Source organism: Grampus griseus (genome assembly GCF_964374135.1).
Source record: "Grampus griseus genome assembly, chromosome: 2".
Taxonomy (NCBI): domain Eukaryota; kingdom Metazoa; phylum Chordata; class Mammalia; order Artiodactyla; family Delphinidae; genus Grampus; species Grampus griseus.
The window spans coordinates 135,878,469-135,895,400 of NC_139018.1; the positions used below are offsets into that span (position 1 = coordinate 135,878,469).

Consider the following 16,932-nt stretch of genomic DNA (forward strand, 5'->3'; position numbering starts at 1 on the left):
AATGGCACCCCCTGGAGTTATGCAGTGCCCAGTGTATGCAGACATGTGGAAGTTTTGGGTAATGGGTGCTAGGAAGGCAGGTTATTTGGGAAAGCTATAAAGAAAGAGAACTTGAGCTTGGAATTGAAATATAAGTAGGTTTCATGGGCTAAGGAAGGGGAGGAGAAATAATACTCCAGCAGTGGAAGCAACGTGAGCAAAACTTTGAAGGCATAGGAACCCATGATGGACTTGGGGCATGGTGACTGGTCCTGTGTGGTCAGCATGCTTGGTACTGGGGTCGGGAGGGTGGATGGAGATGAGCCTCCAAAGGTTGAGTGATGTGAAGGGTCTTACACCTTCACGGGGAGTCCGGAGGAGGAAGGCAACAGGGAGACAAAGATTTCAAAGCAAGGGAGCAACAAATTCAAAACAGTATTTGAGAAAATTGCAGTTCAAAACCCCACAGACTGTGAAAGACACTGTTTGTTCTTCCAGCGACCTGCCTCTCCCTGAAAGCTTAGGCAGACACATTTTTTTACAGGACAGTCTTAAACAACAGGGGATTACTCAGTGATTCATTTAAAAGGATCTTTAAAAGAAAATCGAGGCACGTCACATCCTGCCTTCTTTAATTGCTCATTTATTATTACTGCGGGTGAGATAATGGCTTTGTGTTATTCTTCTAAATAGTGTAAAATATTTGTTGGTAAATATAGCAGTGCATATATTAATGCCAGTTGAGATTTTGTGGAACATTTTTTTTCCTCCACTGATAGCCATGATTTTTACTTAAAGAAATAAAATGTTGTGCTGATCCATTCTGGCTCAGAGCTGAGTGAGAACATTATGAACTCGACATCTGTATGACGGTACCGTCTCTTAGTGCTGACGGAATGGCAAGATTCTCTAGGTGGGCTGGCCCTAGAGTTTGTGAAATCAATTTCTTTCCTGTTTATTAAGATTCTAATGCTTGGGAAGAGGGCAAGTAGAGGTGTAAATTTTTCTTTTCTCCCTCTTTGTGACAAACTACCCAACTGAAAATAGCTTTTATAAGTGAGAATATTTACTATTTCATGTATCTGAAAGTCTACAGGGAGGTGGTTTTATAGAGTTGGTTCGATGGCTTAACAATGTCACCAATGACCCAGGGTCACGTCCTCATTCAACAATGTCCCAAATGAGGAAATAGAGGTTTTGGTTTGTTGCTTTGTTTTTAATGTTTTCCTTTTTAAAATCCTGGAGGAAAATCTTCCCTGGAATCTCTCAGCCAACTTGTACTTGAGTTTCCGTATCCAGATCTGGGCTCATCCTCACCTCTAAACCAGTTGTAGGAAAAGGAGAAAGACTTAGAGGAGGTTAACTGAGACCCATTTCCTGGGCTGGGGAGAGTAGAAGGTTCATCTTCCATCAGCACACTGCTGCCCTGTGCTTGAAACAAATGGGGTTTTCTGGGAAGCAATTACAGAGGAACAGCTCGTGTGTGTGCAGCCAACCGTGTTGGCCACAGGTCAAACCAATTTAGGGGCAGTGATTTAGTACATTCTGTATGCCCAGATCTATATCCCTGCTGGCAGGTACAACAGAAGCCTAGAAGACAGTGCTTGTTCTCAGGGAGCATTAGTGGGCATTGTACTGAAAGCAGGCAATTCCTTAGCTGGATAAATTAATCCAATAAAATATACTGATTATCTATTACACCTTAGGAGATGGGAATGCAGAGATGAGTAAGACCTAGTCCTTGCCCACAGACGTTCACAATTCCCTTCACCATCTGCTTCATGCTGGAAGTAATTTCATCCCCTAAGGTCGCCATGCTCCATCATGCTTCTCTCTGAGTATACAGGGCTGTAACACAGCTGGAACACTCCCCCCACCCCCCTTCTGCCTGGTTTCCCAGATTTATCACTCATGGACCTGGCTGGGTTAAATGCTCCTTCCCTTGATTCTTCTAGCATCGATGCTTACCTTTATCACAGTCCTCAACCATCCTGGGTCCTAACTGTCTGCCAGCTGTTCACGTCAGCCAGGCCTGGAGCCCCATGAAGACAGATTGTTTCCATCAGTTTGTTTCCCAGCCTGGTGACTGGAACATAGAAGATGATTTCCAATGAACGTTTGCAGGATGAATGCATGAATAATTGAATGAAAGGAAACTAAACGTGTATCTTTCACCCCTCTTCAATCAGTTTCTACTTTATTGGTTTTTCTCTCTCCCTTTTTTCTTTCCTTCTTTCTCATCTCTCTGTTTCCTCTCTGATTTTCCCTTTCCTTGCTCATTATTCACAATTAACTAAGGAATCCTGCATTTAACAAGTTACACAATATCGCGCAGCCTTGCTTTTATCGCTTATCCCCCTCTCTCTTCTCAGAAAGAAGAGCAGTTATGGGGGATCCTGCAGATGGATCCAGAAACATCAGTGCTGACCAGGGACACCATTCCAGAGACTTTGTTTTCTACTGTGAGCCATCCTTGGGTCCATTTTCAAAGGGCTGGAGTCCTGCTGTGATATTGTGATTTATAGTAAGAAATACATATTTGGTCTTCCTCCTGTTTCTGGCACAGAGCTCCTCAAACCCTTGGAATGTCCTAAGTGATGAGAGCAATAAAGTTGTCTTTTGTTAAGTTAATGAGTTGACTTTTGGACCACACCTAAGGGTGGGAGCTAGTTGCCAGGAGAACCAACCATGTGATTAGATGGTTGGGACTTTCAGTCTGATCCCCTGGCTCCCCAGCACACCCCAAGTCCCCCTCACCTCCAGGGTAGGTAGAAGACCCAGAAGTTGAATCTATAGACTATGTAAAGAAACCTCCATGAAAACTCAAAGGATGGGGTTTAGAGGGCTTCCAGGTTGGTGAACAAGTGGAGGTGCTGGGAGAGTGGTGCTTCTGGAGAGGGCATGGAAACTGTGCCCATTCCCCATACCTTGCCCTGTGCACCTCTTACATCTGGCTGTTCCTGAGTTATATTATTTTATAATAAACTGGCAATCCAGAAAGTGAAATGTTTCCCTGAGTTCAGTGAGCGGCTTTAACAAACTAATCAAACCTAAGGAGGAGGTCGATTGTGGGAATCTTTAATTTATAGCCAGTCGATCGGAGTACAGGTAAGAACCTGAGTTAGAGGGGATCATTGGAACCTCTACTATATAATGAGTTAGTTGGTCAGAAGGACAGGTAACAATCCAGATTTGCCACTGGAGTCTGAAATGGGGAAGGGCAATCTTGCAGGACTGAACCCTTCACCAGTGGACTCTGATGTTATCTCTGGGTAGGTAGTGTCAGAATGGAGTTGAATTGTAGGACACCCAGATGGTGTCCAGAGCATTGTTTGTGGATGCTCTGGAAATTGGAATTGGTACCAGAACCTAAGGCTAGCAAACTCCCCAGGATGATAGATCCGTTGCTGCCCTGCTCCTTGGTTCCTGTTCCCAGATTTTGCGAGACGAAGGAGGGGCGGAGAGCACTGACATGGTGCACAGCTAGGGATGACATTTGCTGGAGGGTGGCTCAGACTTGGGGACTCAAAGAATGTGCCTTCTCTTAGTGTCCAGTGCAGCTGTGATGGGAGGCACCAGAAAAGTATATGCTGAGCCTGCCCTCGTTAGGCCACGGCTCCCAGTGGAGAAGCTCTCAGAGCAAACCCAAATCTTTTCCTGGATAAGTGTAGACATCAAGTGCCTAGGGATCCCCAGATGTCTCATCACACCTGGAAGATGAGTTAAAGTGTTTAGATTTTGGTATTTTGTTCATCATGGATTTTTTTTGCCTTATTTGATGTGTAAAAATATAGCATTACACTATTATCTTAATTACTGCATTTGAAATTTAAAAATTTGTGCCCAAGCTAGTGTCTCACTTGCCTCACCCTAGCCCTAGCCTTTGCTAGGGTTTTAAAGTGTGACTTCTTGGAGGGTCTTAAGCCTGGAACTGAAGAAAGTATAAGCACCACTCTGCCTAGGGATGTGGTGTTGGACTTCATGGCTCCTTGGAGTCCTTTATGGTTCATTTTGGTTCGATTCTGAAAAATATTTATTGCACTTTTCTCTGGAACAGCCCCAGTTCCAGGTGCTGGGAATACAATATACACAATAATTGGGCCTTTCTTTAAGGATTAATGTCTAGTGAGGGTGGAGTGGGAAGCAAGATTGTACCCTGCTGCCAATGCCATGTGGTATGGATGCTGTCAGAATGGCACAGAATGATGTGGAGACAAAGCAGACTCCAAACCCAGCCTTGTGGGTGGGAATGGAATCTTATGGGGGTCATGGTGCACTTGAAGGATGAGTTGGCATCGACTAGGCTTCAGGAAAAGGGACTAGCATGATCAAAGGTACAGAGGCAAGAAATTACATGGTTTGAGCAGGAAATCATAAGTAATTCCATGTTGCTGAAGCATGTATTTGTGCAGGGTTGTTGTAATGAAGAATGAAGCTGGAGCGATAACCAAGAAAAGATCATGGGAAGCTTTGGAAACCCCATCAGAACTATCAACTCTATCATGATAGAGTCATGACTTTATCCTATATGTCATGGGGAGTTATTGAGGTCTTTGAAGGTGATGAGGAACGTGACACTTACTTATAGGAAGATTTAAAAGAAAGCTTTGCCTTAAATAACATATCTAAAAAAATAGCATATTAGCGTTCCTTTTTCTCCACATCTTTGCCAACATTTGTTATCTCTTGTCTTTTTGATAAAAGCCATGTAGCAGGTGTGAGGTTGTATCTCACTGTGGTTGTGATTTGCATTCCCCTGATGATTAGTGTTGTTGAGCACCTTTTCATATAACTATTGGCCATTTGTATGTCTTCTTTAGAAAATGTCTATTCAGGTCTGTTGCCCATTTTTAATTGAATTATTTGCCTTTTTTGTTATTGAGTTGTATGAATTATTAATATATTTTGGATATTAGTCCCTTACCAGCCATATGGTTTGTGAATATTTCCTCCCATTCTGTTGCCTTTTCAATCTGTTGATTCTTTCTCTTGCTGTGCAAAACCTCTTCAGTTTAATGTAGTCTCACTTGTTTGTTTTAGTTTTTGTGGACAGTGCGTTTGATGTCTTACCAAAGAAATCGTTGCCAAGACTAATGTCAGGGATATTTTCCCTATAATTTCTTCTAGGAATTATTATTTTTTTAACATCTTTATTGGAGTATAATTGCTTTACAATGGTGTGTTAGTTTCTGTTGTATAACAGTGAATCAGCTATACATACACATACATCCCCATATCTCCTCTCTCTTGTGTCTCAATCTCACCCTCCCTATCCCACCCATCTAGGTGGTCACAAAGCACTGAACTGATCTCCCTGTGCTATGTGCCTGCTTCCCACTAGCTTTCTGTTTTACATTTGGTCGTGTATATATGTCCATGCCACTCTCTCACTTCATCCCAGCTTACCCTTCTCCCTCCCCATGTCCTCACGTCCATTTTCTATGTCTGCATCTTTATTCCTGTCCTGACCCTAGGTTTTTGAGAACGTTTTTTTTTCCTTTTTAGATTCCATATATATGTGTCAGCATAAGGTATTTGTTTTTCTCTTTCTCACTTACTTCACTCTGTATGACAGACTCTAGGTCCATCCACCTCACTACAAATAACTCAATTTCAGTTGTTTTTTATAGCTGAGTAATATTCCATTGTATATATATACCACATCTTCTTTATCCATTCATCTGTCAGTGGACACTTAGGTTGCTTTCATGTCCTGGCTATTGTAAATAGAGCTTTGATGAACATAGTGGTAGCTGACTCTTTGTCAATTATGGTTTTCTCAGGGTATATGCCCAGTAGTGGGATTGCTGGGTCGTATGGTAGTTCTATTTTTAGTTTTTTAAGAAACCTCCATACTAGCTGTATTAATTTACATTCCCACCAACAGGGCAAGAGGTTTCCCTTTTCTCCACACACTCTACAGGATTTATTGTTTGTAGATTTTCTGATGATGGCCATTCTGACTAGTGTGAGGTGATACCTCGTTGCAGTTTTGATTTACATTTCTCTAACGATTAGTGATGTTGAGCATCTTTTCAAGTGTTCGTTGGCAATCTGTATATCATTTTAGAGAAATGTCTGTTTAGGTCTTCTGCCTATTTTTGGATTGGATTTGTTTTTCTGATATTGAGCTGCATGAGCTGCTTGTAAATTTTGGAGATTAATCCTTTGTCAGTTGCTTCATTTACAAATATTTTCTCCCATTCTGAGGGCTGTCTTTTTGTCTTGTTTATGGTTTCCTTTGCTGTGCAAAAGCTTTTAGGTTTCATTAGGTCCAATTTGTTTATTTTTGTTTTTATTTCCCTTTCGCTAACAGGTGGGTCAAAAGGATCTTGCTGTGATTTATGTCATAGAGTGTTCTGCCTATGTTTTCCTCTAAGAGTTTTATAGTGTCTGGCCTTACATTTAGGTCTTTAATCCATTTTGAGTTTATTTTTGTGTATGGTGTTAGGGAGTGTTCTAATTTCATTCTTTTACTTGTAGCTGTCCAGTTTTCCCAGCACCACTTATTGAAGAGGCTGTCCTTTCTCCACTGTATATTCCTGCCCCCTTTATCAAAGATAAGGTGACCATATGTGCGTGGATTTATCTCTGGGCTTTCTATCCTGTTCCATTGATCTATATTTCTGTTTTTGTGCCAGTACCATACTGTCTTGATTACTGTAGCTTTGTAGTATAGTCTGAAGTCAGGGAGCCTGACTCCTCTAGCTCCGTTTTTCTTTCTCAAGATTGCTTTGGCTATTCGGCATCTTTGTTTTTCCATACAAATTGTGAAATTCTTTGTTCTAGTTCTGTGAAAAATGTCATTGGTAGGTTGATAGGGATTGCATTGAATCTGTAGATTGCTTTGAGTACTATAGTCATTTTCCCAATGTTGATTTTTCCAATCCAAGAACATGGTATATCTCTCAATTTGTTTGTATCATCTTTAATTTCTTTCATCAGTGTCTTACAGTTTTCTGCATACAGGTCTTTTGTCTCCTTAGTTAGGTTTATTCCTAAGTATTTTATTCTTTTTGTTGCAATGGTTATGGGAGTGTTTCCTTAATTTCTCTTTCAGAATTTTCATCATTAGGGTATAGGAATGCAAGAGATTTCTGTGCATTAGTTTTGTATCCTGCTACTTTACCAAATTCATTGATTAGCTCTAGTAGTTTTCTGGTAGCATCTTTAGGATTCTCTATGTATAGTACCATGTCATCTGCAAACAGTGACAACTCTACTTCTTTTCTGATTTCGATTCCTTTTATTTCTTTTTCTTCTATGATTGCTGTGGTTAAAACTTCCAAACCTATGTTGAGTAATAGTGGTGAGAGTGGGGAACCTTGTCTTGTTCCTGATCTTAGAGGAAATGGTTTCAGTTTTTCACCATTGAGAGTGATGTTGGCTGTGGGTTTGTCGTATATGGCCTTTATTATGATGAGGTAATTTCCCTTTATGCTTACTTTCTGGAGGGTTTTTACCATAAATGGGTATCGAATTTTGTCAATATATTTTTCTGCATCTATTGAGATTATCATATGGTTTTTCTCCTTCAGTTTGTTAATATGGTTTATCACATTGATTGATTTTCATATATTGAAGAATTCTTGCACTCCTGGGATAAACCCTGCTTGATCATGGTGTATGATTATGATCCTTTTAATGTGCTGTTGGATTCTGTTTGCTAGTATTTTGTTGATGATTTTTGCATCTATGTTCATCAGTGATATTGGCCTATAGTTTTCTTTCTTTGTGACAACTTTGTCTGGTTTTGGTATCAGGGGGATGGTGGCCTCGTAGAACGAGTTTGAGAGAGTTCCTCCCTCTGCTATATTTTGTAAGAGTTTGAGAAGGATAGGTGTGAGCTCTTCTCTAATTGTTTGATAGAATTTGCCTGTGAAGCAGTCTAGTCCTGCACTTTTGTTTGTTGGAAGATTTTTAATCAGTCTCAATTTCAGTGCTTGTGATTGCTCTGTTCACATTTTCTGTTTCTTCCTGGTACAGTCTCAGAAGTTTGTGCTTTTCTAAGAATTTGTCCATTTCTTCCAGGTTGTCCATTTTACTGGCATATAGTTATTTGTAGTAATCTCTCATGATCCTTTGTATTTCTGCAGTGTCAATTGTTACTTCTTTTTCATTTCTTACTGTATTGATTTGAGTCTTCTCCCTTTTTTTCTTGATGAGTCTGGCTAATGGTTTATCAAATTTGTTTATGTTCTTAAAGAACAAGCTTTTAGTTTTTTTGATCTTTGCTGTTGTTTCCTTCATTTCTTTTTCATTTATTTCTGATCTGAACTTTATGATTTCTTTCCTTTTGCTAAATTTGAGGTTGTTTTGTTCTTTCTCTAATTGCTTTAGGTGTAAGGTTAGGTTGTTTATTTGAGATGTTTCTTGTTTCTTAAGGTAGGATTGTATTGCTATAAACTTCCAGCTTAGAACTGCACTTGCTGCATCCCATAGGTTTAGCATCATCGGGTTTTCATTGTCATTTTTTTCTAGAGATTTTTTGATTTCCTCTTTGATTTCTTCAGTGATCTCTTGGTTATTTAGTAGTGTATTGTTTAGCCTCCATGGGTTTGTATTTTTTAGGTTTTTTCATGTAACTGATATCTAGTCCCATAGCATTGTAGTCAGAAAAGATGCTTGATATGATTTCAATTTTCTTAAATTTACTGAGGCTTGACTTGTGATCCAAGATATGATCTATCGTGGAGAATGTTCTGTGCACACTTGAGAAGAAAGTGTAATCTGCTGTTTTTGGATTGAATGTGCTATAAATATCAATTAAGTTCATCTTGTTTAATGTATTATATAAAGCTTGTGTTTCCTTATTTATTTTCATTTTGGATGATCTGTCCATTGGTGAAAGTGGGGTGTTAAAATCCCCTAGTATGATTGTGTTACTGTTGATTTCCCCTTTAGTGGCTGTTAGCATTTGCCTTATGTTTTGAGGTGCTCCTATATTGGGTTCATAAATATTTACAATTGTTATATCTTCTTCTTGGATTGACCCCTTGATCATTATGTAGTGTCCTTCTTTGTCTCATGTAATAGTCTTTATTTTAAAGTCTATTTAGTCTGATATGAGTGTTGCTACTCCAGCTTCCTTTTGATTTCTATTTGTATGATACATCTTTTTCCATCCCCTCACTTTTAGTCTGTATGTGTCCCTAGATCTGATATGGGTCTCTTGTAGACAGCATGTATACGGGTCTTGTTTTTGTATCCATTCAGCCAGTCTGTGTCTTTTGTTTGGAGCATTTAATCCATTTACATTTAAGATAGTTATTGATATGTATGTTCCTATTACCATGTTCTTAATTGTTTTGGGTTGTTATTGTAGGTCTTTTCCTTCTCTTGTGTTTCCTGCTTAGAGAAGTTCCTTTATCGTTTGTTGTAAAGCTGGTTTGGTGGTGCTTAATTCTCTTAGCTCTTGCTTGTCTGTAAAGGTTTTAACTTCTCCATTGAATCTGAATGAGATCCTCACTGGTAGAGTAATCTAGATTGTAGATTTTTCCCTTTCATCACTTTAAATATGTCCTGCGACTCCCTTCTGGCTTGCAGAGTTTCTACTGAAAGATGAGCTGTTAACCTTATGTGGATTCCCTTGTATATTATTTGTTGTTTTTCCCTTGCTCCTTTTAATATTTTTTCTTTGATTTGATTTTTGATAGTTTGATTAATATGTGTCTTGGTGTGTTTCTCTTTGGATTTATCCTGTATGGGACTCTCTGTGCTTCCTGGAGTTGATTGACTATTTCCTTTCCCATATTAGGGAAGTTTTCAACTATAATCTCTTCAAATATTTTCTCAGTTCCTTTCTTTTTCTCTTCTTCCTCTGGGACCTGTATAATTTGAATGTTGGTGATTTTAATGTTGTCCCAGATGTCTCTGAGACATTTTGTCTTTCAGGTCACTTATCCATTCTTCTGCTTCAGTTATTCTGCTATTGATTCCTTGTAGAGAATGTTTAATATCATTTATTATGTTGTTCATCATTGTTTGTTTGCTCTTTAGTTCTTCCAGGTCCTTGTTAAATGTTTCTTGTCTTTTCTCCATTCTATTTCCAAGATTTTGGATCATCTTTACTGTCATTACTCTGAATTCTTTTTCAGGTAGACTGCCTATCTCCTCTTCATTTGTTAGGTCTGCTGGGTTTTTACCTTGCTCCTCCATCCGCTGTGTATTTCTCTTTCCTCTCATTTTGCTAACTTACTGTGTTTGGGGTCTCCTTTTCGCAGGCTGCAGGTTCATAGTTCCCATTGTTTTTTGATGTCTGTCCCCAGTGGCTAAGGTTAGTTCAGTGGGTTGGGCAGGCTTCCTGGTGGAGGGGACTGGTGCCTGTTTTCTGTTGAATGACACTGGATCTTGTCTTTCTGGTGGTAGGACCATATCCAGTGGTGTGTTTTGGGGTGTCTGTGACCTTATTATGATTTTAGGCAGCCTCTCTGCTAATGGGTGGGGTTGTGTTCCTGTCTTGCTAGTTGTTTGGCATAGGGTGTCCAGCACTGTAGGTTGCTGGTCATTGGGTGGAGCTGGGTTTTAGCATTGAGATGGAGATCTCTGGGGGAGTTTTTGCCATTTGATATTACGTGTAGCCAGGAGGTCTCTGGTGGACCAGTGTCCTGAACTTGGCTCTCCCACTCAGAGACACAGGCCTGACACCTGTCCAGAGCACCAAGACCCTGTCAGCCACACAGCTGAGAAAAAAAGGGATTAAAAAAAAGAAGGGAAGAAAGAAAAAAATAAGATATAATAAAATAAAGTTATTGAAATTAAAAATTATTAAAAATTAAAAACTTAAAAATTAATGAAAAAGTAAAGAAAGAAAAGAGCAACCGAAGCAAAAAACAAATCCACCAATGATAATAAGTGCCAAAAACTGTACTAAAAAAAAAAATGGACAGACAAAACCCTAGGACAAATGGTAAAAGCAAAGCTATACAGGCAAAATCACAGAAAGAAGGATACACATACACACTCACAAAAATAGAAAAAGGAAAAACCAATATATATCTATATAAAAAAATAAGAGAGCAAAGAAATCAATAAACAAATCTACCAATGATAATAAACTCTAAATACTAAACTAAGATAAACATAAAACCAAAATCAAATTAGATGCAGAAAGCAAACCCCAAGTCTACAGTTGCTCCCAAAGTCCACCACCTCAATTTTGGGATGATACATTGTCTCTTCAGGTATTCTAGAGATGAAGGGTACATCAAGTTGATTGTGGGGATTTAACCCTCGGCTCCTAAGGCTGCTGGGAGAGATTTCCTTTTCTCTTTGTTCGCATAGCTCCTGGGGTTCAGCTTTGGATTTGGCCTGGCCCCTACTTGTAGGTCGCGTGACGGCATCTGTTCTTCACTCAGACAGGATGGGGTTAAAGTAGCAGCCAATTAGGGGGTTCTGGCTCACTCAGGCCGGGGGGAGGAAGGGGTACGAATGTGGGGTGAGCCTGTGATGGCAGAGGCCGGCATAACATTGCAATAGCCTGAGGCGCGCTGTGTATTCTCCCGGGGAAGTTGTCCCTGGATTACGGGACCCTGGCAGTGGTGGGCTGCACAGGTTCCCGGGAGGAGAGGTGTGGATAGTGACCTGTGCTCACACACAGGCTTCTTGGTGGCTGCAGTAGCAGCCTTAGCATTTCATGCCCGTCTCTGGGGTCCGTGCTGAAAGCCTCAGCTCACGTCCATCTCTGGAGTTTGTTTAGGCAGTGCTCTGAATCCCCTCTCCTTTCACACCATGAAACAATGGTTTCTTGCCTCTTAGGCAGTTCCAGACTTTTTCCCGGACTCCCTCCCAGTTTTCTGTGGTGCACTAGCCCCCTTCAGGCTGTGTTGACGCAGCCAACCCCAGTCCTCTTCTTGGGGTCTGACCTCCGAAGCCCGAGCCTCAGCTCCCAGCCCCCGTCCGCCCTGGCAGGTGAGCAGACAAGCCTCTCGGGCTGGTGAGTGCCGGCCGGCCCTGATCCTCTGTGCGGGAATCTCTTCGCTTTGCCCTCTGCGCCCCTATTGCTGCGCTCTCCTCCGCGGCTCCGAAGCTTCCCCTTCCGCCACCTGCAGTCTCCACCCGCGAAGGGGCTTCCTAGTGTGTGGAAACCTTTCCTCCTTCACAGCTCCCTCCCACTGGTGCAGGTCCCGTCCCTATCCTTTTGTCTCTGTTTATTCTTTTTTCTTTTTCCCTACCCAGGTACGTGGGGAGTCTCTTGCCTTTTGTGAAGTGAGGTCTTCTGCCAGCATTCAGTAGGTGTTCTGTAGGAGTTGTTCCACATGTAGACGTATTTCTGATGTATTTGTGGGGAGGAAGGTGATCTCCACATCTTACTTCTCCACCATCTTGAAGGTCTCCTCCCTTCTAGGAGTTTTATGGTTTCAAGTCTTAGATTTAAATCTTTGATCTGGGACTTCCCTTGAGGTCCAGTGGTTAAGATTTTACACTTCCAATGCAGGGGCTGTGGGTTCGATCCCTGGTTGGGGAACTAGGATCCCACATGCAGTGGGACCCAAAACTAAAAAAAAAAAAAAAAAAAATCCTTTGATCTATTTCAAGTTAATTTTTGTGAGTGGTGTAAGGTAGGACTCCTGGCTATATATACAAAGGAATTGAAAGCAGTGTCTGGAAGAGAATTCTGCACACCCATGTTCACCACAGCATTTTTCATAATAGCCAAGATATGGAAGAAACCTAAGTGCACTCAACAGATGAAGGGGTAAAGAAGATGCATATACATACAATGGAATATTATCCAGCCATGATAAAAAGCATATCCTGCCATTTGCAACAACACCGATGGATCCTGAAGGCATTAGGTGCAGTGAGATAAGTCAGATAAAGATGAATACTATATGATATTACTGATACATGAAATCTAAAAAAGCTGAACTTGCAAAAACAGAGAGTAGAATGATGGTTACCAGGGGCTGGAGTAGGGGATTTGGAGAGGTGTTATTTATGGGTACAAACTTGCAACTAGTAGATAAATAAGTTCTTGTGATCTAGAAAATTAGCATATTACAGCACAACAAACACTGGCCTGATTTTTTGGGAACCTGGGCTGTAACTTTGGGGTTTTCTCTGTGGGTCACCACAGAAGATTTGAATAATCCTCCCTCCCTCTGAATCTCAGCGTCCTCTTGTGTATAACAAAGGGTAGAGAGTATCAAGCGTTGCAAGCATCCCATAGAGCATCTATATCATGTGATTTGGTGCTACCCTAGGTGTCTCTTGAGAAAATAAAAATTCATCCTTGTCAGTCAGGGAATTCTTTCCATCGGAACATTTTAGTGGGTTTTGGTTTCTGCTGTTTGCCCTGCATGTAATAGTCCAAGCCTCCTGAAATAAGTGAGAACTATGCTAACTTGGCCCACAAAGCCCCTTTCATTTGCTGTTTCTGCATAAATTATCAATGTTTATTCTCTTGCCCATCTTGCTGATGTTACTAAAACAATGGGTCCCCAAAGAAGGATCCTGAAGTCTAAATATGGTGGCAGAACCCCTGAGACCTTAACTCAGTGAGTCCCCTCATAGTCATTATTTAAGGAACAACCCTTCAACCATCTCCTATGGCAGGAAGTCTTTCTCAGTAAAAGGAAACACAGCCCTGCCATTCCCATGTGTACCCTGACCATGCCACCTCCTTTCTTTTGCCTTCCTTCTTTTTTTTAATTTTTATTTTATATTGGAGTATACTTGATTTACAATGTTGTGTTAGTTTCAGGTGTACAGCAAAGTGATTCAGTTATACATATACATGTATCTATTCTTTTTCAAATTCTTTTCCCATTTAGGTTATTATAGAATATTAAGTACAGTTCCCTGTGTTATACAGTTGGTCCTTGTTGATTACCTATTTTATATATAGTAGTGTTTACATGTCAATCCCAAACTCCCAATTTATCTTTCCCCCCCACCTTTCCCCTTTGGTAACCATAAGTTTGTTTTCTATGTCTGCGAGTCTATTTCTGTTTTGTAAATAAGTTCACTTGAATAATTTTTTTTAGATTTTATGATATAACTTAGATATAAGTTATATCATATGATATATTTCTTTCTCTGTCAGACTTACTTCACTTAGCATGATAATCTCTAGGCCCATCCATGTTGCTGCAAATGGCATTATTTCATTCTTTTTTATGGCTGAGTAATATTCCATTGTATATATGTACCACATCTTCCTTATCCATTCATCTGGACATTTAGGTTGCTTCCATGTCCTGGCTATTGTAAATAGTGCTGTAATGAACATTCAGGTGCATGTATCTTTTCAAATTAGAGTTTTCATCTTTTCTGGATATATGCCCAGGAGTGGGATCGCTGGATCATATGGTAACGTTAAGGAACCTCCATACTGTTCTCCATAGTGGCTGCACCCTCACCTTCCTTCTTAAAAATGGCTGCCTGTGCTTTCATTGCAGAGCTCCTCTGACAGGGAGTCCACCCTGACCATCCTCCAGGTCCTCGGAGATCTGCTTTCCGTTGGTGAGTAAGCCATGCCCTCATCCCTTGTATGGTGGACATGGAGGCATGCAGCTGTGGTGTCTCCCAGGGACCTGTGTAGCTTGGGGGTTTGCTCCAGCTCAAGTTTTCTGTGAGAGACAGAATCACCATGGGATGGTTGTACTTTGGGCTTTTCAGTCTTGTCACTCACCCTATGGTGATCCAAACTTAGGAGGGAATTAGACTCTTGGTGGTGATTCTATGATACTTCATTTCTGGGGACAAGGACCTCCAGCCCTCAGCAATTCGACCTGTTGCCTCCCCTGCTTCCCTCATCGTGGCCCATTTACAGAGCCAGGTATTGACAGCTCCCTTCATATGTCCAGTGGAGACAGGAAGATGAGGCAGGAGCAGGACTTAGCAGAGTGGTCAGCCACTACATTTTCAGAGATAAGATGACAGAGGTGACTATATTGGCATCAACTGAGTTAACTGGGGCACGCCTCTATTAGCTCATTTCCATGTGAGGGTCTTGGAAAACACAGCTTCTTGGACATTCCAACATTTACTCAGTTTTCACTTCTATGTAGCCAGTCACATTGCATTAGAAAGACGTATTATCACCAAACAGACAATACCAAAGTGAATGTCGCTCCAAAGCCACAAACCCTCAGATTACAGATTCAGGAGGAAGGGTCCACTCATACTGAGGTTTTTCTATAGGCTGTGCTGCCCTCCAGTGGCGGGGTGGCTTCCCTTCTTCTGCACGAGGTACCCTCTGTAGGTGAAGACCACTTGTCCTCTGTGGTAGTTCTGCCTTCAATTTGTCCAGTGGTGTCTGGAACTCTTAGAATGAAACCTTGGAGTTGTCCTTCTGAAATAGGTACTGATTATTGCCCCTTTAGTAGAGGATGAAAAATCAGAGGGTCTTCTTTGCTAATAATCTCCCACCCTGTTGGCCACCTTTGTCCAAATGCATAGAGAGTCACGTGGGTCCCCTTCCAAGTTGAAATGTAATCACTGCTTTTGAGCTTGTCCTGGGGCAAGATGTTTAAAACTATTCTTAGGTAGAAAGACCAATAAACCTTACCCTAGCCCCAGACACTCTTCAAACTCCCTAGACGTATGATTAGATGTTTGTTTCTCAAGGGATTATTCTGGTTGTTTCCATATTTACCGCACATCTGTTACTGAAGGTCAGCACTAAATAATCATTAACACCATCCATGAAATTATTCCAGATAAGCTATCAAACCAGACCCTCTTGTAGATGATTGAAACGTATAGCTGAGGGGATACTGATCCCTCTTTAATTAAGTATGTGATTATACATAAGCCTATATGCATATTTCTATACATGCAACACAAGTGCACAGATACACTGAGACTTAATAGATTCTCAGGAAAGTAGATTTTAGGCTCCGCTTATTACAGCTGCTGCAAGTTCTGAAATATTCCATTATTTCTCCATTTCACACCCCACCCCCACCCCACAACCCTGGCCCTTACCTAATAGCACAACTTTACACAAGTTGCTTCAAGAACTCCACAGTTTTCGTTTCTGGGGTGAAATGAACCAATCCTTGTTCTGTCTCTAGCTGTGGGGTCTGCTTTCTGTTCCAAGGAAATGAGGGTAGTTACTTGAGGCTCAGCGCTCCTCTGCTTTCCCTCTCAGGCACAGACCGGAGGATTTGCTACGTGATCAGCAAGGGTGGTAGCGAAGCCCTTCTGCAGACCCTGGTGGACACAGCCAGGACGGCTTCTCCAGACTATGATATCCTCTTGCCCCTCTTCCGGCTGCTGGCCAAAGTTGGCCTACGAGGTACCCATACCCCTGGGACCCAAAGATGACTGAAAGGGCATCTGGGGATGTTATCATGAGAGCAATTTGGGAAGCTTTTGTGGGGGAGTACAGGGAGGAGCAACAGGGAGGTATAGACACCTTGGTGGTGATGGCAGGACCAGCCCCAGCCTCACCTGGAAGGTGAGGGTCCAGGAGAGGTTCGTAGATGTCAGCAAATCCAAGGTACTTAGGTGCTTAGGACAGGACCCAGAGCAGGCATGGACTACATGGGGCATGAGGCATATGGGGGACAGAGGGGAGATACTCCAAGGAGGTTTTCAATCACTTTAAAAATAAATGGAACATTTCTTCAAATAACATCTTATATGGAGGTTCGTTATGTAAATGCATTAATTTCCTAGGGCTGCCGTAACGAATTACTACAAACTGGGTGGCTTAAAACAACAGAAATTTATTTTCTCACAGTTCTGGAGGCCAAAAGTCTGAAATTAAGAGGTTAGCAAGATTGGTTCCTTCTGGAGGCTCTGAGGGAGAATCTCTTACATGCCTCTCTCCTAGATTCTGGTAATTTCCAGCAATCCTTGGTGTTTCTTGGCTTATAGACACATCACTCCAATTTCTGCATCCATCTTCACATGGCCTTCTACTCTTGTGTCTTTCTTTGTGTCCTCTCCTCTTATAAGGATATTGGCCATTGGATTGAGGGCCCATCCAAATCTGTATGA

At 41.4% G+C, this 16,932-nt stretch overlaps 1 protein-coding gene across 3 annotated transcripts in view; it reads left to right on the forward strand.

Annotated features, from left to right (window-relative positions):
• Positions 1 to 16,932, forward strand: part of AGBL1 (AGBL carboxypeptidase 1) — a 775,280-nt gene that overhangs the window by 53,693 nt on the left and 704,655 nt on the right. For all 3 annotated transcript variants that reach the window (XM_082681486.1, XM_082681485.1, XM_082681484.1), the window contains exons 2-3: positions 14,382 to 14,445; positions 16,079 to 16,225. In XM_082681486.1, the coding sequence (XP_082537612.1) occupies positions 14,382 to 14,445; positions 16,079 to 16,225 (211 nt within the window). The remainder of the gene's footprint in view (positions 1 to 14,381; positions 14,446 to 16,078; positions 16,226 to 16,932) is intronic.